This window comes from Trachurus japonicus, chromosome 17, assembly GCF_045865225.1.
Source record: "Trachurus japonicus isolate A0001 chromosome 17, Traja_1.0".
Taxonomy (NCBI): Eukaryota; Metazoa; Chordata; class Actinopteri; order Carangiformes; family Carangidae; genus Trachurus; species Trachurus japonicus.
Window position 1 is genome coordinate 21,970,402 of NC_140923.1, and position 24,895 is coordinate 21,995,296.

Below are 24,895 nucleotides of genomic sequence, written 5' to 3' on the forward strand. Positions count from 1 at the left end.
TTTTACTGTGTTTTGTGAAGCACTTTGTGACTTTGCGCTGTGAAAAGTGCTATATAAATAAAGAATTATTATTATTATTATTATTATATTAGTAATGGTTCAACAATGTTTTCAAGCTGTCAGTTTTATTATTTAGACTTTCAATTTCTTCATACGAATCTTCAACAATTCAAGTAATTTCCAACCATTTCATACAGCTTTCTTCTTACATGTTTTCGTTTTACTCTTCATATATTGTTTCATCTTTTCAAGATTGCTTCAGCAATTTCTTCACTTAATTCAGCATTGTTTCAACAATTTATTCAGCTCATTCTGCTTCCCGTATTGTAAATGCATTCAGGAAATACATTCTATAGCTGACTTTATTGTCATTGCATATTTCTATGCAGCAAAATTAGGTTTGGCATCAATACATACTACGTATAATACTTAGTAGCATCACAATTAAAATAGAACAAATAGAAATACTAAAGACAATACATGGAATACCAAAAACATTATTATCATTATAAACAGATCAATAAAGTAGAAGACAAAAATCATGAAGTGCAATTACTGGAGAGCTCGATAATAAACTCAGCTCTGGGAAAGAAGCTGTTTTTCAGGCTGTTGGTCTTTGCCTTCATGACACAAGCCTGCATGAGGGACGGGTATCAAACAGGGAGTGTCCAGGGTGAGTGCTGTCTCTCTTGATACTCCTTGCTCTTTTCAGAAACCTGTTGGAGTGGATGTCTTCCAGGCTTGGGACGTGGTGGTTATCCTTTGAGCCGTCTTAATAATCTGCTGCACATCTTTTCTCTCCTCTGTGTTGCAGCTGAAGAACCACACAGTGCACCCAGATGTCAGGACACTCTCCATCCTGCATCTATAGAAGTGTATGAGGAGTTCCTGAGGGAGCCCAACTCCTCTCAGTGTTCACAGTGAGTGTGTAGGATCAGACTTGCTGCACGTCTGGATCAGATAGTGCTGTGGTGTATGTGGTGGCCAACAGCGTGAATACATTACTGAGAGTTCCTATTCCCTCTGCAGAATTGTCTCCCACTCTCCCAGACTGACAGGGCCTCACACACTTCCTCTGAGTGTGTGTGTCCCATTTGGCCCCACACCTTCAGACACACACAGGATATTGTTGTCAGTTTCATTTTCAGGGACATAGATTGAATTGATTTGAACTCTATTTTTATGTTTCGTGACAGTTTCACGGTAGTCTAATTACTGTGAATGCTGAAAGCATTCACACTATTGTTCTTCTGTTCGGCCATTTTCTTTATTCTCTTTTTATATTCTTACTACTTTCCACCTTTTTACGGTCTTCTTATAGTCCTTCATACTTTGTGCTATTTCAACAATTCATACATCAAATCGTGCAGCTTTTTCTGGACATTATCGGAATGACTTTTCTCTTTTCAAATATTCATACTTTTTGCAATATTCAACTATTTCTGATTTTTTTTTTTCCATAGAGAATGCATTGGAACAGTCTTCAAACACTTCAAATCTTCTTACTTCTTTCAGCCACTAAAGCTTCACCATACCTTCTGCTAGAGACTTCATTCAAATTCTGAGCTGTAGACAAACTTTTTAAGTGTTCCTCTATGACTCAGCTTATTGATATCTTCAACAGTTTCTGATATTTGGCAGTTTTAAAATCATTACGTTTTTTGACAAAATCCAGCTTTATAATGGGTGTGTGTTGCGTCTAACGAGCAGAGCTAGAGTGGTGACATCGTCAGCCAGAGTGGAGAGAGGCAAAAAAACATTCTAGAGTTTCTCTGGCTAAACTGTCAGCACGGCCACAAATTAAACTCTAGAGACACATGATTTTCTCCATTTTGCTAGCCACACTTGTCTTCTGGCTAAAATTCTGGTCAAAAATGCAAAGAGACTTAGATAATAATTTAAAATATTTTTTAAATGCAGCCAGGGAGCTCTCTGCTCTCATTCACCCCAATGCATTTTTTTCACAGCGGCAGTAGAAGGAGCTCAACTTGTAACTTGCTCTTAAGTGCTTTTTAATTCGTTTTAATTCACCAAAAAATTGTCACAGGTCACAAAATAGTCCTCTTCTTACTTGGTGTGGCTAATTTCTGCACTTTCCTTACTTTTTTTTTAAGCAGAAGCCAGTGATCCTGTTATTAAAGGTTTTCTTTGCCCCTCATATACTGGCTGTGTCTGTAGCCTAGAGGTTAGCTCACTGGGCTGAAGACCTGAAGGTTGCCTGTTCAAATCTTGCCTCATCAACAATTATAGTGAATTATTTTCCCAGTCGTCCTCTGTTGACTTCTGATAACTTGCTTCATGTTGAAACTGCTGCTCTCAGCCTGAAATTCACAGAAATTTTAATTGTAAGTCATTCAAGCTTGACTCTCAAGCTTTCTTGGTGTTGACAAAGTGGGCCCTAGTTTGGTGGCGCAGCGCAGGTGGCACAAGGTAGCGCAGCCGGTGTAATGCAAGTTTCGACCAGCGCAGCCTAGCGCAAAGTCAGATTGGCAGATTGGTAGATCGCGCTGCGCTGAGATAGGCGTGGCCGCGCAGCAGGGGGAGGCGTCACAGATTCAGCTTGGTGCAGTGGAAGTTTCGTGTGAAAATGTCCCGCCGAGGCTGCGCTGAAAGCTCGCCACCTCAAACCAGGTCTACTCTCAGCGCAGGGCGAAGCGCAGCTGGTGCAGTGGAAGTTTGGCTGACTGACCTGCAGTGCACACACGTCACCAAGACCTCACAGGCAGACTGCAGGCACATTTCAATGCAATAAATATCCACAATAACCACTATTTAATGCAACTAATGGAATCAACACGTGAATTTATATCTATATAGATTGTCCCGTCACATCTGACGTCAGATCAAAGCAGAGATCAAAGGCTGTCGGCAGCGTAATGGAAACTCCACCTGAATTAACACAGCAGGGACGAACTGGCACTGAAAAGCAGCTGTGGATGTCCCAAGAGCAGGACTGAGGGTGGATGACTGCATTTTGCTGCCGTGTTGAGATACGCACTGTGCCGTTGTGATTATCCGCTTTATTTATTTATTTACTTATTAATTCATTAGCGGCGAGCGATCGCGTCGTCACGCAGCCATAATGAAAAACAAAACACAAATCATCATCTCTCTTAGCCCACCACAACAGCCTCGGTATCAGATAGTCAGTATATAGCCTATACTCAGCATCTCTCATCACAGAAAAAAGGAGAGGAGGACAGAGAGAGAGAGAGAGACAGAGAGACAGAGAGAGAGAGAGAGAGAGCGTCCTTTACGCTGATTTCATCCCGCATGGTGTTTGTTTATGTTGTGATTAGTGTACACCTCTCATCTTTCTTACACAGGGTGTGAATAAATATGAGTTTCTTTATTAGTTTATGAGTTGTTGTTTTTTACACTGGGCAGCGGTTCTCAGTGTATCAGATCAAACCTGATTAAGGATATTAGTAAACTCATTATTCGTCCACTCTGAGCTCGGACCTCCGGACTAAAACAGCTGTTTCCTCCTGGGAGAGGTTCGGCCACTGGCATCGCTGTCTCCTCCGTCCATGTCAAAGTATAAAATGACAAACTTGCAGCGCGCATCGCCCGCGGCGCAGTTAAAGGTGAGGAGAGGAGCTCATTTGATTGGTGAAGATCCGAATCGGCTGTGTTAATCCCACTTCTCCTCCTCCTGTCTCCCTCCCGCCCTGTCTCCTCCCTCTTTGCCGTTTGCGCCGGTAGGAGGGACGAGGGGAGGGCTTGCGCTGGCGTTAGTCGGACTGCGCTGCCCACCAAACTTGCGAAATGGACCTGGACACGCCTCGTTGGCGTGGCGAAGCTGCACTGCACTTAGACTTCGCTCGGTCTAGGAAACTAGGGCCCAGTGTGTTTCCAACAGGTGCAGCTTTGGGCTTGTTAACTTCAGAGTGAGACAGAGTGCAGCTCATCAACTCATCAATCAGTCTTTACAACTGTGTGCACACTGTGGCCTAGAGGCAGAGTGAAAGTCTACTGACCATGAGGAATCGACTTACAACAGGTTGAATGACACCTCTGTCATAGCCTGGGAGGGTCTGTATCGCCTTCACTGGCACTAAACAGCTTCCAGGTGGATGGTAGGAACCCCTACCTTTATGGCATACGTCACATCCCCCTTTCCCCATTTGTTAAAAAGACAGAAGTCGATGCAAACGATTACCGCTATCATGGCAGAAGCAGTAACAAAACCAAAGAAATTAAAAGTTTTGTCTGAGGAGACTAAAAAACGAGAGAGGGAGAGTAACGGGCGTTTCTACTCAATGTGTAGCTTTAACCGGCTCCAGCACCCGGCAGCCCTCCGCAACATGCAGAGCTTCTGTTTTTGCCGGACGCTGGAGCACCATGCATAAATTCAGCACAGAGCAGCTCGTGCAGGACAGGAAATCGTGTACAAAAAATAAAACACCCGGTTAATTTTCAAAATAAAATACACCGTGCAGTTCATATTTCCCGCACTGTAATGGGCTGAGGCCGGCCTGAAGTCAACAGGTCAGAGGTTTTCAGACCGTTTCACCCCGTTGACACCATGAACAAGAGGTACTGATTGCAAAATCACAAAATAGGCAGATCAACAGGTCAGCACCGAGTTGTTGCACACGACCGGGAGATCAGGAAATGGGAAATGGGGTCTTCCTTCAGGCAAAACACTACAGCTTTGGTCAACTGGCACCGCCAAACTCAACCAAAACTGAAAGTTCTTTTTTTTTTTTTTTTAAAGTATATTTTTTGGCTTTTCATGCCTTTATTTGATAGGACAGTTGAGAGTGTGACAGGAAATGGGAGGCAGAGATGGGGGGAATGACATGCAGGATAGGACCGTCCGACGCGGGACTCGAACCGGGGCCGCCTGCAGCGAGGACTACAGCCTCAACACATGGGGCGGGTGCTCTACCAACTGAGCTAAACTCCGCCCCAAAAAAACTGAAAGTTCTTAAGTATTGCTTTAAAGGATCCATCACCTGGTATTTATATTTTATTTTTTATATTTTTGCCTGTTTCACAGCTACCACTACCGCTGCCAGCTGCCGCGTACGGCGTGCGAGGGGGTATACTTGTCCCTGCCAACATTTGCATCTATTTTGGATAATGATGAGGTTTATATGAGACTTTTTGGCTTTTTTAATGAACAGTTTTTCACTTGGCATGAAATGTATTGGTTGTCTAATTCCCTACTCTAATTTTTCTGTGATGTGGTGGTCTCACTGCAGAGAGTTAATTTTGTGTGGTTCTACTCCTGTGTCCTACCAGAACTTTGTTTAAACAATTTCAAACATGCTGAAAAGATCACAAGGCAATTTTGAGGAGATGTTGAAATACAAGATCAAACATTGGTATGGAACATTTTCCTGAGTTAGGCTATTAACAACCTCCCCAGTACAGTTCTCATACACAAATGTTTTTTTAGGTATATATTTCTTAATAAACATCAAGTTACCTATAAGGGGAATATTATTATGATACATATACTCTGATATATGAACAATAAAGTTTATAACATATATGAAATACCCATTGAAAAATCAGGAAATACTTTTTTAGATGGTAATCTAAAACATGTTGCATCCATATATATATTTAATTCATTAATTCATTCATGAATTAATATTTAATTCATATACATGTTAATCAAAACAATAGAAAAAGAGAGGGTTGCCCGCACACTCTTAAAGGAGGTCACAGTGATTTATTTAGCACTTGCACAAACGTTTTCGACCATGTGTGGTCTTCTTCAGGTGCCAACAGAACAAAGGAACGCTCACACCCATATATAGGGTCACAGGTGTATGGTCCAATTAGGTGAGGAGGGGCGAGCCTGAAGGTAAGGGGCACATCCTTAAGCTTACAGTATTTAATTATACACTTTTAAATATATACGTAGTTTTAAATATACAGTTTTTAAATATAGAAAATCTTTTAAATATAGAAAACATCATACACTTATCATTAAACAATTGGGCCCAGAAAAACACAAATATAATCAGTGGGAACCCATTTGTAGTCAAAACGTTTTTTTCATCATAGCAGTGAAACAATAATCAAATATTTCATAATCATGAGAGAAAAAAAGTAAACAACGTGTGATCCAGAATGGATACAAATGCATAAACAACCAACATTACACATGTAAAGGATCACCAAAGTTACAAAACAAATATTAATAAATCATTAAAGTTACAGAGCAAGTGTTAGAAACCTCTTTTAAGGGGACTAAAGAAAATGCTTAATATCATACTCCTGGTTTAGGCCTCTGGGGGTTAGTGTTTGGAGGGTGAAGATATAGAAGCTCTCTCTTTTCAATAGGAGACTATTGTGGTCTCCACCTCTTCTGGGGGGTTTAACGTGCTTGATGCCAATGTATCCCAGGGAAGAAATTGGGTGATTAGCTTCCCTGAAGTGCACCGCCACCAGGCTACGCAAATCCTGTGTTCTGATTGCACTCCTGTGCTCAGCAATCAATCAAAACAATATTCATACATTTTGTGAATTTTGTCATTCATTTTAAAAATACATGTTTATATATGCCTATCCTACTGTGTATAATATCAGCATATATTGACAGGCTTTTGTATTGATACATATGTAGCATATGTCAACAGTATAAGAATATAACAGTTGTATTGGTTAGACATACTTTATCTGTCAATATATGACAATGTTCCAACAGGATCATCTACTTTTGAAAAATACTTTTAATATGCACTTTTTTTTCTTATATAGAAATTCAATATGTACATATGTTTTGGTAACATTATAGCATAATTTGTTACAGTAATAAACATAATTTCCATCACAACAGACATATTGAACAATGTGGAGTTTCACATAATTTGGAGCGTTTTCTGACACAATAAGATCCTGCAGCAGCTCAGCCTGTATCCCTGCAGCCACAACCTACTGCTCTATTGTTTGTGTACCACCCAACCAAATGACCAGACGTTTACCTCCATTACCTCGTTCTGTTTACCTCCACAGTCTGCCCAGAATAACCTGTCACTCAGCAGCCACTATTCATCCATTTCCTCCAATAGCGTGACTTGCGCTGTACAAGGGGGGCGGGAACTGGATTAAAACAGGATAGAATGAGGAAAACAAGATGTGACAGAGAGGAGGGTTTCACAAAAGACAGGAAACACACAAACATGTCAAAGAGAACAGGAGACCGAGATGGAGGGAGAGATAGAAGGAGCAGGGCTCAGAAGAGGGAGAGAAGTAAGTGAGGCAAAAGTGGTAAATGGGGCTGAAGAGAGGAGTGAATGACACCGACAAAAAGTAGAGGGAGAATATCAGAGAGGGGGAAGGAAACTGGAAGGATAGAGCGACATTAACAGCGGAAGAGAGCAGATATGGCGGAATAAAGAAAGAAATAAAGAAACAGAAAAGGCCAAAATTATCCCCACTCCAGCTTTGAAGTCCACTTTTAGATTCAAAGTGGTTTGTAGTGAGTATGATATAAATTGATAAACAGTGGCGGCCTGCTGTGCGTGCCGCTGCAGATGAAGTGATGAAAGTTTAACATAATAACATAAGTGACTCAGAGTATTTGGTTTGTAACAGACTGACAGACACAGCTTTGATCTCTGACTTTGATTCTTAGCATCCACAATTTAAGACAAATATTTACAGTGAGTATTACAGCTATATAATTATTTATAAAAAAAGAAAAAAAAACATATAATAACTCATAATAAGAATATGACCTTAGTATAGCATTAAGCAACACAACACAACTGGTTTGGGTTTTACATAATTTCATAACAGGCTATAGTATCACTAGGCTAGTTTTCATTTCCGGCAGCACAAGCTGTCCAATGTTACTGTGTAAATGCAGCACGAATAAAGAAACTGTAAGAAGATTGAATGGTGCTCAGTGGTCCAATGTTGGCAATGCCCAATTCGTTGATCGCCAGTACGATTCCCAACGCATTTGTACTGCGTCTGCGTGTCATTACTTTTACTTTCTCGCCACTTTCCTGTTTCTTTCCACTGTTCTGTCAATTACAGTAAAGGCAAATATGTATATTTGTTGGCGAATGTCCAAGTTTGTATACAAGCTTGTCCAGAGATAAATAAGCAAAATGTATAGCTATCAAAAGTAGCCTAAGGACAGGGTTGCCAGTGTGACAGTGGAGGTTCCTGTCACTATGCCTCCAATTGATCATGTGCCCTGGCTACTTGGCCAAGGGGATGTCCCTTTGGGTGACTGGCAAGCGCGCATGACTCTTACCCGGGAGGTGTGGGTTCAATCCCCGCCCGGGCCCTCTTCACCTTGCCACACCAGCATCCATACTGTATGTTGCTCTTAAAGTCCAAAAGCAAAATGCTCTATAATATCTATGAAATAACGCCAAAAACATCAAAGGCAATTTCCCAAAACAGTTTATTATCAGCACATTATCAGAACTTAAAGGGATATTTCAACATTTTGGCAAATTCGCCTATTGCCCTAATCCCTATAGTTTTAGGAGTAGGTTCATTACCTTTCTACGTTTTCCCTCATCAAACCAAATACACAATCCAACAACTCCAAAACGCTCCCGTGGACAAGTTGGGACCTGCACATTTGCCACGCTATTAAATAATAACGTATAATTATGTAGCATTATGACACATGAAGCAAATAATCAGAACAACTTTAGCTTTTGAAGTCACTCTGCCGAGCGTTTTGGAGTTGTTGGATTGTGTATTTGATGAAGGAAAGCCTGGAAATACCTCATGTAGAGCTCACGTCTGCCCCACCAATCTCAAAACAGCTTGCACTGACAATTACTGTAAAGGTAATGAACGTACCCCTAAGACTATAGGGATTATGGCAATAGGCGAATTCGCCTGTTGAAATATCCCTTTAAAATACTTCAGCTCAGACATTCACTGTTATACTGTTATACCTTATGTCAGGCGGGTGGCAGACACTGGGTGTGGGTGCTGATGCTGTGGTTGGTTTAAGTGCTGGGGTGACATCATACAGCATTGGCATAATAATTGTGTGTCCGTGAGGCACGCAGGTGATGTGTGTGGGTATATGCTGATCTGGCCCAGGATTTGGGTATAAACATCAAGGGCTCTATTTTCGTAAACTAGCGCAGGCGCAGCGGATAAGGCCTGCGCTCCGCGTTCGCTTCGCCAACAAGGCGTGTCCAGGAGCAGTTTGCAATTTTCCTTCGAAGCGCAGCGGGGCGCATCCCGCCTACTTCCCTCCCACCGGCGCAAATGGCATAGAGGGAGGAGAGAAGGCGTGGAGTGGGTTTGACACAGCCGAGTCAGATCTTCACCAATCAAATGAGCTCCTCTCCTCGCCTTTAAATCCGCCGCGCGTGCGAGGCGCACGTTTGATTTCACCGTGGAAGAGGGAGGCAATTGACTGCCCAGGTCGCAGTGCGCACATGTCACCAACAGGGCACAGGCAGGTTTCCACAGTTCCAGGCACATTTAAATGGAATTAATAATCACAATAACCCCTATTTATTGTATCTGAATCAGCACATACACGTATATCTATATCGATTGTCCCGTCACACTGATGACAGATCAAAGGCTGTCGGCATGTGTAATGGAAACTCAACCTGACTGAATTAACACAGATGAAAGATGAGGATGGATTACTGCTGTGTTGACACTACACACTGTGCCGTTGCGATGATCTGCTATATTTATTTATTTACTTATTGATTTATTGAGCCGCATCGTCACGCGACCATAACAAATAAAACTGAAAACAAATAAACTATCATCTCTCACAGCAAGTGAGACGGGAGGAAACTGATGTTCTGGTCCGGTCCAAGCTGGCAGTGTCCGGTCGCGCGAACAGACCTCACGGGCTGATGATGCAAAAGTAGTCTGGGAGGGAGGTGATTATGATGTTATCCAGGTTTGCTCTGACATATTGAGAGCTGTTGCCCAGTAAAAAAAAACAAAACACACACGCACCTTTTCCATTAATAAAGACACTCATATTTAGTAACCCACTATTTAAACGGTTACACCCCGCCTTTCCGAAGCCCCGCCTTTCCGACAATAGACTTCCATTCATCGTAATAGCGGGGTTCTCTATTTTTTCTAAAGACCCCGCTACTCCGAAAAGGCCAGTGGGGGAAACCCCCAGTGCGCAGTGCGCATTGATCCTTTTTTCCTTTTTGGGGTCAAACGGATCATGTGCATAATTAACTGCAAAACAAGCAAATACTTCATATTAATGACATATAACGTTCATTATGCTTCTAGCCTGTCTAGCCTCTACCTGGTCTTTTTTTACTAAACTTAACCAACTCCTTTCTTCATTGCCTAAGCCCAACCAAAGCATCTCCCTCAGTCAGCTGTCAGCACGAGCGGCGGCTGCAGCAGCCTCGCGCCCGTGTGAGCTCAAGCCGGGTTCAGCCGCGCTCGAGCGGAGCAGGGGGGGAGAAAAAGTTAAAAAAAGATAAAAAGTGTATTTCTATTACTGTGTGGGAGATCTCCAACCACGGAGTCGGGGAGAAGTGGGACAGATCTGCCCAGTCCCTGAGCAGCGCACGTTTCACAGACAAGCCACAAAGCAGAATGTAAACAACGTCACGCGGTTCAGCACCTTGGACAGCTGCGGGGGGGAGGAGGGGGTGTCGGAGTAGCGGTGTTTCGAAGTGGGGGTATTTCGGAACAGCGGGGTGTCGAAGTGGAGGGGTGTCGGAATGGAGAGCTGTCCCCTATTTAAACCCGTGTGCACAGATCACAACATAAACAAACAGCTGTGCGTAAAGGAGGCATCACGGAGCGTCTCTCTTTTTCTTTTTTCTTTAGAATTTACCTGAGATGGGAGGTGTGAATATCTGCTCACATCTGATGCCGAGGCTGATTGTGGTTTGCTGTGAGAGATGATAGTTTATTTGTTTTCAGTTTTATTTGTTATGGTCGCGTGACGATGCGGCACTGGCCCCTAATAAGTCAATAAGTAAATAAATAAATATAGGATCATCGCAACGGCACAGTGTGTAGTGTCAACACCTGCTCTTGGGACATCCACGGCTGCTTTTTTGTCCCTCCCTGGTTTCATCTGTGTTAATTCAGTCAGGCTGAGTTTCCATTACGCATGCCGACAGCCTTTGATCTGTCATCAGTGTGACGGGACAATCGATATAGATATACATGTATGTACTGATTCAGATAGGGTTATTGTGATTATTATTATTATTATTATTATTATTATTAATTGCATTTAAATGTGCCTGGAACTGTGGAAACCTGCCTGTGAGGTCTTGGTGACGTGGGCGCACTGCGCGCTGGGCAGTCAAAATACCAGTCCGCTGGCTGCACTTCGCCTTGCGCTGAGAGTAGACCAGGTTGGAGCTGGCGAGCTTTCGGCGCACTCTCCGCGCGGTCTATCGGCAACAAATTGTCACTGTGCCAAGGTGAATCTGTCGACACCTCCCCCTACTGCGCGACCACTCCCATCTCGGCGCACAGCAGTCTGCCAATTTACCGAATCCGCTGCGCACGTTGTTGCACTGGAGGAAAATGCCACTGCGCCAGCTGCGCCAGGGCTCGCCTCGCTGCGCCCCCCTGAGTTGCGCCAGGAAAATAGGGCCCCAAGTCATTCAAAATATGAGTCTTTGTTGTTCGTATCATCTGTATGCAATAGGTCTGCCCAAGCCCAACCCATGGACATATTTTTATACTTAAAAAGTGCCCCAATTCCACACCACAGACCTGGCAACCCTGCCTAAAGCTAAACAAGAAGACAATGTTGCTGTGGTTTCTGTTACAGTAAGTAACTTACAAATTTCTCCTGCAAGGTTCACCTGGCAATAAACAGTGGAGGTGGCTGGGTGGATGGTGGCGCACACTGATGTCACACCAGAGACTGTTTGTATCTCCAGTCCTGTCTGTCTTGGTTAAGTTATAGGGAAAATCATAGTTTTTGTCAGAATGTGGTGTTTGAAGTGTGTTTACTTTGTCTATATAATTAACCAGACCACGAGACCACAGCAGGATCAGGCCACAAATAAAGGTCTGTAACAGTTTAATGATGTGTATCAATATCAGTGGATTTCTGACTTGGATATCATAACCTCATTTACGCAATCCAGACACAATTACATTTCCTACTAAATGTGTGTTGCACTGGTTGTATATAAATATAATTTCTAGGACACATGGTGGCCCCAAATCTGTATAAAGTGGCAGTGTTCATGTTAACACACCGAAGATCAAGAACTTTCCGTGTGTTGACGCACACTCTGTGCTATCACACAGACATTGCAACATATTGCGTGTGTGTGTGTGTGTGTTTGCGCCACTACCGGAACACAGGCATGAAAGTGATCTGTCAACACCGTCAACAGGCTGTCAGTGAGTTTGCGATTTGTGTTTAGCTGTGTTAGTCAGCCGACTGACAGAGTGAGCTTTGAAGCTGATGCCTCCGCTTTTTGTGGACAGAGTTGGCAAAAACTTGAACAAAAGATTGTTTTGATGGCCAAAGTTTTGGAACAGAAATATGTTTTGCAAATGTTTTATAAAGGAAAACTAAAACTAACTGAATATTCAGACACTTTGCCATGACACTTATTGAGCGCACAGGTTCCTCCTGTTTGTTATGATCATCACAAAGATGTTTCTCCACCTTGATTGGTGTTCACCTCTGGTAGATTAAATCAACTGGACATGTTCGGGTGAAATCTCCTTGCAACCCTGCTGGTTCATATAAATACTATAGGCGGCTATGCAAAAGTTTGGGCACCCCTGGTCAGCATTTCTGTTAATGTTCAACAGTTCAGCAAGTGGAGGATGAAATTATCTCCCAAAGGCATAAAGTTACAGATGAAACACTAAGCAGCTCGCGGCTCTGCTCCACTGTTCCAAAAATAGCTTGCACCGACAAATAAAGGTAACAAACTTATTCCTAAAACTATCAGGATTATGGCAATGGGCCAATTTGCCAAAATGTTGAAATATCCCTTTAAGAAACACATCCTAAAAATCAGGTATGAGGAGGACGGTACAGCACAGCCACAGTCAGAGGACAGAGAAGACAGTCTGACGTCATCAGTGTGTGACTGCAAAGGAGCAGATTGGTGAAGAGGCCGAAGGATGAAATCCAAGTTGGATTAGTTCGCCCCCCCAGTAGGAAAAAAAGTTGAGCTGATCTGCACTAAGATAATACTGAGAACTAACACACACCCTGGAAGAATAATTTCACCAGTGAAGATCGTATAATCCTGAGATACAATAAAAATGGAAATGACTCCCCGAACCCCAGAAAACAGAAGGTTTCCTTGGTAATGTCAGGGCCCACCATTCAGCCCCCTGCTGTGTCTGTGGGAATACATGTCACAGGCCAGTAATGCTAAGCCCAGATGTGGCACTGCTCTGGTTCCACCCCTGCTCTGTTTATATTGGTTGCCCTGGCAATGGGGCACTATATAGATGAAAGAGGTGCTGAGGGACACTGGGCACACACCGCCAGACCGACAAACACACGCACATCTACAAATGCTCAGATAATAAACAAAGTATGGCTGTTACCTCCAGTCTGCTTTCAAATCAGGTTTTGTGTCATTAGAAAAGTAAAGTGTGCTGCTGATTGGTTAATGCACATCAAGCAGAGAGTGGGACTCACAAAGCTGGGACAGGGACAGTGGTAATAAGGGTAAGCACAGAGCAGAGCCCTTCAGAAGATAAGAGGGTTATGAGAGGAAAGGGATCAAAAACATAATGAGTCATGTGACCCATGAAGCTTTGAGTGTTTTCAAGTGGGTGATTCAGAGCCATTGTTTTCCTCAGGGAACAGCAGGAACAGCCACAGGCTCACAAAGGCTTCCTGGACCAGGGATCAAATATAGTTTATCCCTTGTCCAGGAAGAGTTTGACAGAATTGAGATAAATCTCAAATATATCAAATCAAACCGCTTCAACTATGACCGGATGAGTAAGAATCTTCACTCACAATATGTAGCATTGAATCATAAATGATGGGAGAAACAGACTAGGTCTGTGAATGTTCTCAGTCATCCAGGTCATCTTATTCTTGTGGAATTGTAGTAAAAAGCAAAAAGAAAAGAAGTCCAGTTGCTTTTTACTATTCCACAAGAGAAACAGACTAGATTGAACCAAAGCCTTGTTCTACTCCGTCTCCTGTGATTTCTGGAGTCACATTATGATCTTTATTTCAGATATCAATTGGTACTGCACAATGTAGGCCTAATTCCTCCCATTTTTCGTCCATCTTTTAATTTTCTTAATTGTCATATGTGTCGTTGGTAACATTTTATTCGAAGTACACAGTTAAGCATTAAATACTGAATTCATCATTTATGACACATGAATACTCATTAGTATGTAGTTTATAAATACAGTTAAAAATGTTTTACTCATCATTGATAAGCACCAACTGTATGAACTACATACTAATGAATATTCATGTGTTATAAATGATGAATTCTGTATTTATTAATGCTTAACTAATGCTTAATAGTGTGTATTTAGCATAACGTGTTACCAACACAGGGACAGTCGATGAAAACTAGCTTTTTAAGCTAATTCGGGTACATTTACATGTGTTTTTTATACAGTGTTTATTAATGTGCATTGTCCCTTTTCAAATAAACTAAACTGAAACTAAACTGAAACCAACGACACATATGACAATTAAGAAAATTAAAAGACAGAATGGGAGGAATTACTGTATATTGTGCAGTACCATAAGTTACCATTAAAACATAATTTATATAAATATACACAAACCATAAATGAGACACATATGACACAGCATTTACTGAAAAATGAACAGAAAGAAATGAAATACAATGTAATTTAAATACAATTAGTCAGAAACGGAACAAGGGGTGGGCTCCCTCTCTTATCCTCAGACACACACAGATGTGTGTATGGTGACAGATTCACCCTGACACTTCCAAACAGTGAGATAAGACACAGCCAATCGTGTCCTAAATTAAAAGCGACTCCTGCTTTGCGCCACAAACAACCGTGTGTTTTTAGGATGCTGAGATTGTTTTTGCCCCAGGAGGGAAACCAAACCCACCAACAAACACTGCCACTGATCACGAACCCTGACGTCATGAAGATAAACTGACACTACGCAGTTTTAGAAGATGGAAAAAGGGACTGAACCAAGATATTCCCACCGATAGACACCTCACGTTCTACCGAATCAGTTTAGCTGGAGGGTTACGAATGTTCTTGCTCTGTCTGACCGGCATTCACTTCATCTAATCCTGTGATTATCTGACCAGGGTTTGCACTCACAGGTTGACAGCTAAATGAGCCTGTCATTGTCATAAAGGAGCAGGTGTCTGCAGTGAGCTCTCAGACCTTCTTAGCTCCTGGACAGTTTAAACAAATGGGAATTAAGGCAAGCACACAATTTCTCCCAGTCTCATGCAAGTGTGCCAGGCGAGGTACTGTAAAACACACTCAGACCATGATATTTGTTTTAAAGTGTGTTTCAATTAGCAGTTGCTGGGTTGAGTAGTACACAAAAATGGTACCTTGATAAATGTCTGAAAGAAAAAATAAGCATTTTCAACAACAGGCAAAGTGTAGGCTATGTTTAGCTTCAGTTGTTGGTGCTGTAATGTTGGCGAGGCAGCTGCCTCCGCCTCTCCTCTCTCCCATTCATGTGAATGGAAAGCAGATGCTGTCTGTGAAAAGAATTGTCTAAAGTCCCTAAATCCTCAAACGCTGTGAAGAGTGTGGATTAGGAGGACGTGGAGTGGAGATGTCTGTGGCTACGGGTCCCATCATGGATAAAAATTGCCTGACTCCAACTACACAGCTGCCTAGAAATCACAAAACCAATGTTCTCAAAGTCAATCATCTGATTGTTTTTGCATCATTTATCTGTGAGGTGAAGTTGCGCCAAATTCAAATTTTTTTTTGTTTGTTTGTTTGTTTTTATATTAAATCCTTCTTCAAGACCATGGCCACAAAAAGAGTGAAAGATTGATGCATGTTTTCCCCTTTTTTGTGGTAATCACTCATAAAATGTGTAGTCAATTAAACCTTTAAGTACAAGTTTTATCCAGTGACCCTGGTCTTCATGTCAGGAAGTTAGGTACAGCAAGAGTGTGAGATGGATGGATGGATGGATGGATGGATGGATGGATGGATGGATGGATGGATGGATGGATGGATGGATGGATGGATGGATGGATGATGGATGGATGGATGGATGGATGGATGGATGGATGGATGGATGGATGGATGGATCCACAAAACACAGCTGTGTTCATTTGAATTCACCATTGTTATCATTTTGTTTGTCCACCAACTTAATGTTTATTTTTCTAACCCTGGTGAAAATCAGCTAACCTAAAGCCACTAAACCATGACCGCTCCACAGTCTTAACTATGTGTTTATCGTTGTTACCATAAGGAAAAAGGTCCAGTACACCTGCTGGTACATCCAATGGGTCGTAGGAACAAGTGTATTCAGACTCTGGAGGAGTTTCCTTCCTGTTACATGTGAGTAACAGCAGGAAAGGATTTTATTCTGGATTTTACTTAAATCAGTTGGCTCATTTCCTCCTGGTTTATTTAACATTCAGTTGTCTATTTTAACATTGGTTTTAGCATGGTTTTGTTTTTTACTCCAAGGGTAGATTGATATGTCTATGTAAATAAAGGTAAGAGTGATCAATAGCCTAAGGCAGATCTCCACTGTGAAAAAGTAGAAATGCAGGTTTATGAAAAACTTGGTAGTTAGAATTGAAAATTATGAATGTGCTGCGCAACATGAATTTTTTTTTTTATGTAGCACATTTTTATTCCGCTGGATCCTTCAGTTTTAAGATATGTTTTCAAAACCTGTGTGAACCTCTCTCTTTGAGACTAAATACACACTTTGCCACACAGACCATTCAATAAAGAGCCAGTCTGGAAGGCTGTGGAGCTGGGCTATTAGGTTGCAGACATATAAGACCCAAAGGGATTCTTGACCCGGTCTCTTGCCTTTTCGTTCACAAAGTGTCCTCTGAGAAAGTTTTCCTTCACACCTTTGACCTGCTATCATCTCCACTTAAAGTTTGACACAGCACTCTTTTTTTTTTCTAAATACAGGAGGCCACTTGGTGCTGTCAGACACGCACTGCATCCAGAGGACACAGACTAAACTATACCTGAAAGCAGAAAATCTAAAATTGTGGCCATTATGTGACATTAATTCAAAAGTAAAATGCTGAAGTTGAACTGACAGTGCTGCTGGATGTCAGGTGCTACAGGTCTACCTAAGACAAATATACAAAATGTAAAAAATAAAAAGAATTAAAAAATCCCTGGTGGGGGGTGATTTCCAAAAACAAAAACTTGCACACTTCCAGTGTTGGTATTAATTTATTGCACATCAAAAAGAAATAAAGAAAAAAACAAAACAGAACAGACTGCCACTCGATCTCATGTAATTCATATCCATGACTCTGTTCTGGTCTAATTCACTCAGGTGAAGGTGCTGCTGGTCAGACATGCAAAGAAGAACAAATAATTCCCCAAAGACCTGCTGGGTATAAGAAATACAGAAAAATATTAATGGTACAGGAAAAGATCACCTGAAAGTTGAGTTTTTGTGTTAAAGTTAAAATATATACTATGTAAATGGGCAATAATAAATAAACAAAAAATAGGCTATAATACCGTAAAAATGTTAGGTTTCTTTAGAAGGCTATTTGCCGGAAATAATTTAATAATAATAATAATAAGAATAAGAATAATAATAATAAGAATAAGAATAATAATTAAAAAAAAAAGAACTACCACTGTATTTGTCCCATTTACAAAGGAAGGACAAAGAAAAACGGAAGTTCATTGGATGCTCAAAGTAAAAATCCGATGTGTTGAGTGATGCTGCAGCGGGCGTGTCCAGGCCCGGAGAGTGGGAGGTGCGCAGGGCTGCTTCAAATGGAAAGTTCGTCTTTCTTAAAGAGTGAACAAGTCCGAAGACCAAGAAGTCAGTCAGACTGAGGCTGGACAGGCTGGAGCACAGTGGACTAATAGCGGCCTGAAACGAGACGGAGACCTCTGCTGCTGCTGTGGAGTAGCAACATCTGGCTGAGGAGGGATGCGCATGAGTCTGATGCTCCATGGAAATGTTTAACTCAGTGTCCAACAGCCTGGTGAGTATGGACAAACAGCACTACTTTAAAAAGCTACAACTTCCACAATAATTTACTCAAAGTCACTTTTATTCGTTGATCAATATATAGGCCTATATTAAACCCATTTTACAATTTCGAATAAAGTGTTTAATTCGTATTTTATTGCAGAGTTAAATTGTGCAAAAGGTGTAAGATACACTATGCAAAAATGTATTTTTTTCTTTCTTTGCCATGGATGGAAATACACAAACAGGCTGTTAGTTTGACTTTAATTCGGAATATCATTATGTCTAGAAAAATTAGGCCTGGTGGTCTAAGCTCTGTAAATTCAAGTTCAACTTGACCTTGTCAGACAGGGTTTGACCGAAGGCTATTATTACATTGACAAAAGTTAGACAATAGGCTATAAAGAAGGCGGAATTTATTATTATTATTATTATTATTATTATTATTATTATTATTATTATTATTATTTAGCTTTTCACAACCAGTCTGAGGCCGTAGCTACGTACCATATGGCGTCATCATAGCATCCTCCCAGTAGAAATGTAGCCTATGTTGGCCTGACCTTAGGCAGTATTTTGGTGTTTGTTAACCAGTTAAAAAGTGATTTTAATTAAAAGGGCTTCACGGCCTTTTGGTTATATTTTCTATTGTAGCCTAATAGCCGGTCAACGTCAGCCCTGCTGCTTTCACATTAATTAGTTCAACAAATCAACAATAACTAAACAGTCAAATTCGGCGGGACCGTTTTCCTGACTGGAGGCTCGTGCCTGGAAGCTGCCTCTCCTCTGAAATAGTGGTGAGTCCTAATTACATGCACGTGGGCAGCTGTGAACACAATTAGTCACAATCAGGTTCAGCTGTGAGGACGGTGCCGGGCACAAGGCTCCTGACGTAGCATTTAACGGTTTGCTAATTGGACATTTATTGACTTGGGGAAAAACAAACAAACAAACAAAAAACACACACGCGCACACATCCAAAATAAAGTGAATATGTGGACCACTTTAGTCCACGACTGCCCACTACAGCCCCCTGAAATATAGCTAAATACGTGCTAAATTCAATTGTCACAAATCAAAGAGTTTTTGCTAAGGGGTTACCTGTATTTGGGGAGGGGGCCGGTCTCTGTGGTTGTCATGGAAATGAAAGGTACAAGTTATCAAAATTGTGTTTGACGCCTGACGCTTGTGGCCGGTGACACCATGTCGGGGGGAGAGAGGCGACCTACCGGGGCAGCTGTCACTCAACTGCGACATGGAAGTGTTTATGTCGACACAGTAGGTGGTTTTGATAACACACTGGCCGCGTATCCTCTGCTTCTCGTGGGGTGAAGTGTGCAGAGTTTAGACCTAGCTTGTGGGACTGTTTACTCACATCAAAGTGCCGCTAAAAAAAACTATGTAGCCTAAAAAAGAAAAAAAGTAGCCAATAACCTTGTCAATTAATGAAAGCAATTTTCCTTTCGAAACATGTCATTTATGACATGATAATATTGTGTTTTCGCCCTCTGACAGGCTTCCTCCGGGCCTGATGATATTTTTGAGGAGGACTCGTACTCTCCGTCCTCCCTCTCCTCCTCCTCTTCGTCCTCCGTCCACGCCTTGTCCTCCCAGCAGGGCAGAACCCTGTGCACCTCCTGCGGCCTGGAGATAGTGGACCGGTACCTGCTCAAGGTCAGACTCTAGAAAATGTCACTAAAAACGCTGCAAAAGTAGGATAATCCTCATACGTTGTAACTAATTGTGGGGAAACAAATAAAAACAAAGTCTCAATTGATGTCTGCAGCAGGGTATATTGTTATTTTTTTGTTGTCCTGAATTAGTTGTCAATTGTCTCTAAGCGATAGACCTTTTTTTTAAATAGACATACACATTTCAACACTCTAACTGGGTAAAACATGAACCACATTTCTTTCTTTTTACGTGAATGAAAATAAATTTCGAAATGTTGCATTATTGAAAAAAAAAAAGGTTTCTTTATGCACAGTGGTGCAGTGGGTAGCACTGTTGCCTCACAGAAAGAGGGTTCTGGGTTCTGTGCATGCATGGTACTCTGGCTTCCTCCTATACAGACCAAAGACATGCAGGTTAGGTTAACTGGCAACTCTAAATTGCCTGGTTGGTGTGAATGGTTGTCTGTCTGTATATGTTGGCCCTGTGATAGACCAGGGTGTAGGCCTACCGCCTCTAACCCTATAGTCAGCTGAGATAGGCTTCAGCTTCCCTGCGACCCTTGTGAGAATAAGCGGTACAGAAGATGAATGAATGTTTCATTATATTAACAAGGATAAATATACCCTAAATTATTTTTTACTATTTGACTATGATGTATTCATAACTACATATTTAATGGCATAGACTGCAAACCAAATACTGTTTGGAATAATGGTGGTTGTTAGCAGCCTATGTTGAATGAATTAGGCTAATAAATGTATTGTCAATGACAGGTCTTTTATGTTCAATTATATCTTTATGTTTTTTTTTTCCTTCTCAGGTGAATAACTTATGCTGGCACGTGCGCTGCCTCTCATGCAGTGTGTGTAAGACATCACTGGGGCGACATGTGAGCTGCTACATCAAAGACAAACAGGTTTTCTGCAAACTTGATTACTTCAGGTAAATCCATTTGACATATTAGGAAAATTGCAATGGAAGAACTAGTGTAACAGCTGTACTGATTTCAAGTATTTCATATGAAACATCCCCCAAGTTCACTTTTCTGGTGTACAGAAAGTTCAACATAACATCTGTTTCTCATCTTTTCTTCAGGAGGTATGGGACCCGCTGTGCTCGCTGTGGCCGTAACATCCACTCTAGCGACTGGGTGCGTCGAGCGCGAGGCATCACCTTCCACCTGGCCTGTTTCTCCTGCACCTCCTGTAAGCGCCAGCTGTCCACTGGAGAGGAATGTGGACTACTGGAGAACAGGGTCTTCTGCCGGACACACTATGATATTATGGTGGAGAATATCAAACGTGCTAAGGAAAATGGTGGGTGTCAGGAAATTATTTTGGAACATTACACTGAATTATAGATATGTGTGTATGTACAGTTACAACCAAGAGTTTTAAAAAAAGAGAGATAATTTCTTTTTTTATCCATGTTTGGCAGTAAAGTTGAAAAACTTTTCCTGTTTTAGGTTGTTTAGGATCCCCCCGATTTTTTTTTCTATTTCTGAAATGTCAGAATAATGACAGAAATTTTTTTGACATTTTTTAAAATTATTTTCATCAAAGACTGACCTTGACATACACTTGGTTAGTATTTGAAAGAACTGCCTTTTAACTGTTTAACTTTGATTAAGTGTTTTGGGTATAGCCTTTCACAAGATTCCCACAATACCTTGCAGGATTTTTGGCCCATTCCTCCTGACAGAACTGGTGGAGCTGAGTCTGTGTGCCTTTTTGCTGCGGCTCGCAGATTTTCCACAGGGTTGAGGTTCAGGCCTTGAGTATAAACATTATATACTCGAGACGGAGTTGTTTTTGAGGTAAATTCATGCAAAACCACTGATGCACATTTCCATCGGGGGCAGTTTTTTGGCAAGCAGTCTCTGCATTTGCCCCGAAAACAGCTCTGTCTCGTAACGTTCCGTTATTATCTCATAGCGTGGTGAATGTGCAGGTCACAACTTGTCCACAAGAGCGTTTTGGAGTTGTTGGATTGTGTATTTGATGAGTTTGATGAGGGAAACCAAGAAATCCCATTAGCCTCTGTAGCGTACTGTAGCTCTGAGCAACTGGCGGCTCTGCTCCGCCGTTCTAAAAATAGCTTGCACCGACAATTTAAGTAAACAAACTTACTGCTAAAACTATGGGGATTATGGCAATAGGCCAATTTGCCAAAATGTTGAACTATCCCTTTAACGGGAGGGATAGTGCTCTGAGGCTTGTAAGCTTTCCCCTTTCTCTTCCAAACATAACAGTGATAATCATGACCAAGCAGTTAAATTTTTGTTTCATCAGACCACAGGACATGTCTCCAAAAATGGACATATCTGTCCCTATGTGCAGCTGCAAACTGTAATCTGGACTTTAGTGGTGGTTATGGAGCAGCGCCTTTGTTCTTACTGAATGGACTTTCAGCTCATGTCGGTGCAGAACTCGTTTTACTGTGGACAGTGATCCTCAGCCAGCATCTTTACAAGTTTTTTCGCTGTTGTTCTGGGGTTCATTTACACATTTCATACCAAAGTAGGCTCATCTCTTGGACACAGAAACTATTTTCTTCCTGAGCAGTATGATGGCCGTGTGTGCTTCCATAATATTTATACTCAAGTATTATCATTTGAACAGATGAACGTGGGACCTTCAGGCATCTGGAAATTGTACCCATGGATGAACCAGACTGGTGAAGGTCCGAAGGTCTTTTCCTGATGTTCCCGATTGGTTGATTTGTTTTGATTTTCCCATGATGCCATGCAAAGACACCCATGCGTTTGAAGGAGTACCTTAAAATATATCATAGGTGTGCCTCCAATTAACTCAAACAATATGTGGGTTAGCCTACAAGAAGCTTCTGATGACAAAACATCATTATGTGGAATTCTCTAAGCTGTTAAAACTCTGTCAACTTATTATAAAAAATCCTGTCTCTTATTCTGCCATTTTACAATAAGAAAAAACTGGGGGGATCCTAATTGACCTAAAACAGGAACGGTTTCCACAATTTTATCGTCAGACCTGGAGAAAAAAAGTTTGTGTCCTCTTCTGAATTGTATGCAAACTATATCTACCTACCTACCTTTGCTTTACGGTCACTAGTGCCTAACCCAGACTTGGAATAGAAGGGCTTACATTTCAGAATCGTAAACAATCTCTGTACCCTATCCTATGTCTTGTCTTAAAGAGCAACCTAAAGCAGAGGACAGTATGGCAGACAAGGACGAGTCCGGTTCCATGCCTCGACCTGCTAAGAGGGCTAGGACCAGCTTCACCGTTGACCAGTTACAGGTATCATCATCTGTTGTGTGAGTGTGTATGTGTGTGTGTGTGTCATAGTTAATATTTTTAGTAAACTGCTGCTGTGATTAACATGAGGTTATGTCACATCTGCACAACAAGCTAATGAGCCATGTGAATTTGTCAGGAGTTGATGGAGTCTAAAACTGAATTAAAATGAGTGTTTGATTCAGATCCGTCAGGTGTGTCCTGGTCTTTCACTCCAGGTGTAAATAGTGTTAATAGTGTTAGGCAATGTGATGTGTATAGATTGTGTAGCCAGCTTGTTCAGTCTTCTGTCCTCTAGTGGCAGTAGAAGGTAACGCATTTGAAACCAGACTGGGCACTCCTGCTGTAGTTATCTCTTCTAAACGGTTCCACTCGCACTGTCAAACTTAACCAACATGTCAGCCAAATAAACGTTCTCCCCTCTGTAATTTCTACGCCTGCAGGTAATGCAAACTCAGTTTGCTAAAGATAACAACCCAGATGCCCAGACTCTGCAGAAACTGGCAGAAAGGACTGGTCTTAGCCGCAGAGTCATTCAGGTGAAGCAACTGTGATCCCCTCTGAGAGAAGCTTTTGTCATATTTGCTGTGTAAAATTCTGTAATTGGGGTCTGTAGGATAAGCCAGTCATATTTTGCCTGTCAGTTCCGCAAAAATGTAAATATTCTCTTAGGACATTGAGATCGAGGACCCTTAGAGGACTGGCACTGATAACAACTACAACTATTAGGCCTATTAACAGTTGAATTGTGATGTTAAACATTTTCAAAAACTTGTGTGACTGAATAAAATTAATTTGAAGCATTGTTTAAGTGGCAAGTAGAGAATAACATGAGAAAGTCCAGTAAGTCCAGCTGTACCTCTTTGCAGGTTTGGTTTCAGAACTGCCGCGCTCGTCAAAAGAAACACATCAGCCCAAATTCTGTTTCTTCAACCATGATGTCATCAATTGCTCCTGATCAGATGACACCACCTTTAATGGAGGACCTGCAGTACACAACCTTTATGCCTCCAGACACACCCCTCCTCACTACACTGACTTATATGGATGGTAAGAAACACATTCATACCATACTATAGTGACCACAAGGTTTGTCAAAAATTGATCTCCTAACACTCATACACAGACATCACAGAATCTCTATTTACTAAACCCCAAACCTAGCTGTTTGTCATATTGAATGTTGCAATTGTTACTGTAACTATATTTACAGTGGTCATGTGATAGATGGTCTGTGTGGTTTATTCATAAACTCTCTCTTTTCTTCTAACTTTTCTTTCACAGTCCAAACTCCAGACTCTCTTTTGCTGCAGCCACTCATATCCCATTCAATGACACAACTGCCAGTCAGCCACACCTGAGACCTGAGCTGCAGCCCAGCTTCTGAAGACTGAAGAGGATGATGAAGAGTGTGTCATTACTATATACATTAACTGTTGAGCAGATGAACAACAATCATATTTAAGTTTCACCAATATGTGAGCAGACACTTTAAAGAGAAATGTGACCTAAGTCACTACATTAATTTAATCATTTGTGCACGGATTCACAGAAGAATGGTGAAAATGACTAGTATAGTGTTGATGGAACTTGGCTAAAACTAAATGTATGTGATATGGATTTCTTTAATTTATTTGGAAAATATGAGATGAGGCACTTTGTTGGAAAAAAAAAAAGATGTACAAATTTTTGGTTGTCAGTCAATGTTTTTTTCTTTTTCTTTTGAATGATAACTGAGTAAATGTCAGTTCTGTCAGAATCAAATGGTTTGTGTGGGAAGATTATAGAAGATTCAGAATTATACTGTGTATTAAAGCCACTGGAGATGGTACATTCTTGGAAAATGAATCTGTTCTTTTCTGTC

General features: G+C 41.4%; 1 protein-coding gene across 2 annotated transcripts; it reads left to right on the forward strand.

The window, feature by feature from the left end:
• The first annotated feature begins 17,905 nt into the window (after positions 1-17,905).
• Positions 17,906-24,895, forward strand: LOC146970616 (LIM/homeobox protein Lhx8-like). Of its 2 annotated transcripts, none has more exons than XM_085803843.1 (8): positions 17,906-18,095; positions 19,598-19,756; positions 20,577-20,698; positions 20,852-21,072; positions 22,931-23,034; positions 23,475-23,570; positions 23,901-24,081; positions 24,316-24,895. In XM_085803843.1, exons 1-8 carry the CDS (start codon positions 18,063-18,065, stop codon positions 24,390-24,392), a joined length of 993 nt encoding a protein of 330 aa, XP_085659969.1. In that variant the 5' UTR covers positions 17,906-18,062; the 3' UTR covers positions 24,393-24,895. The 2 variants fall into 2 exon arrangements, with proteins under 2 accessions (XP_085659969.1, XP_085659968.1); XM_085803842.1 differs by lacking the exon at positions 17,906-18,095 and adding an exon at positions 19,209-19,360 and having other exon boundaries at positions 24,316-24,570.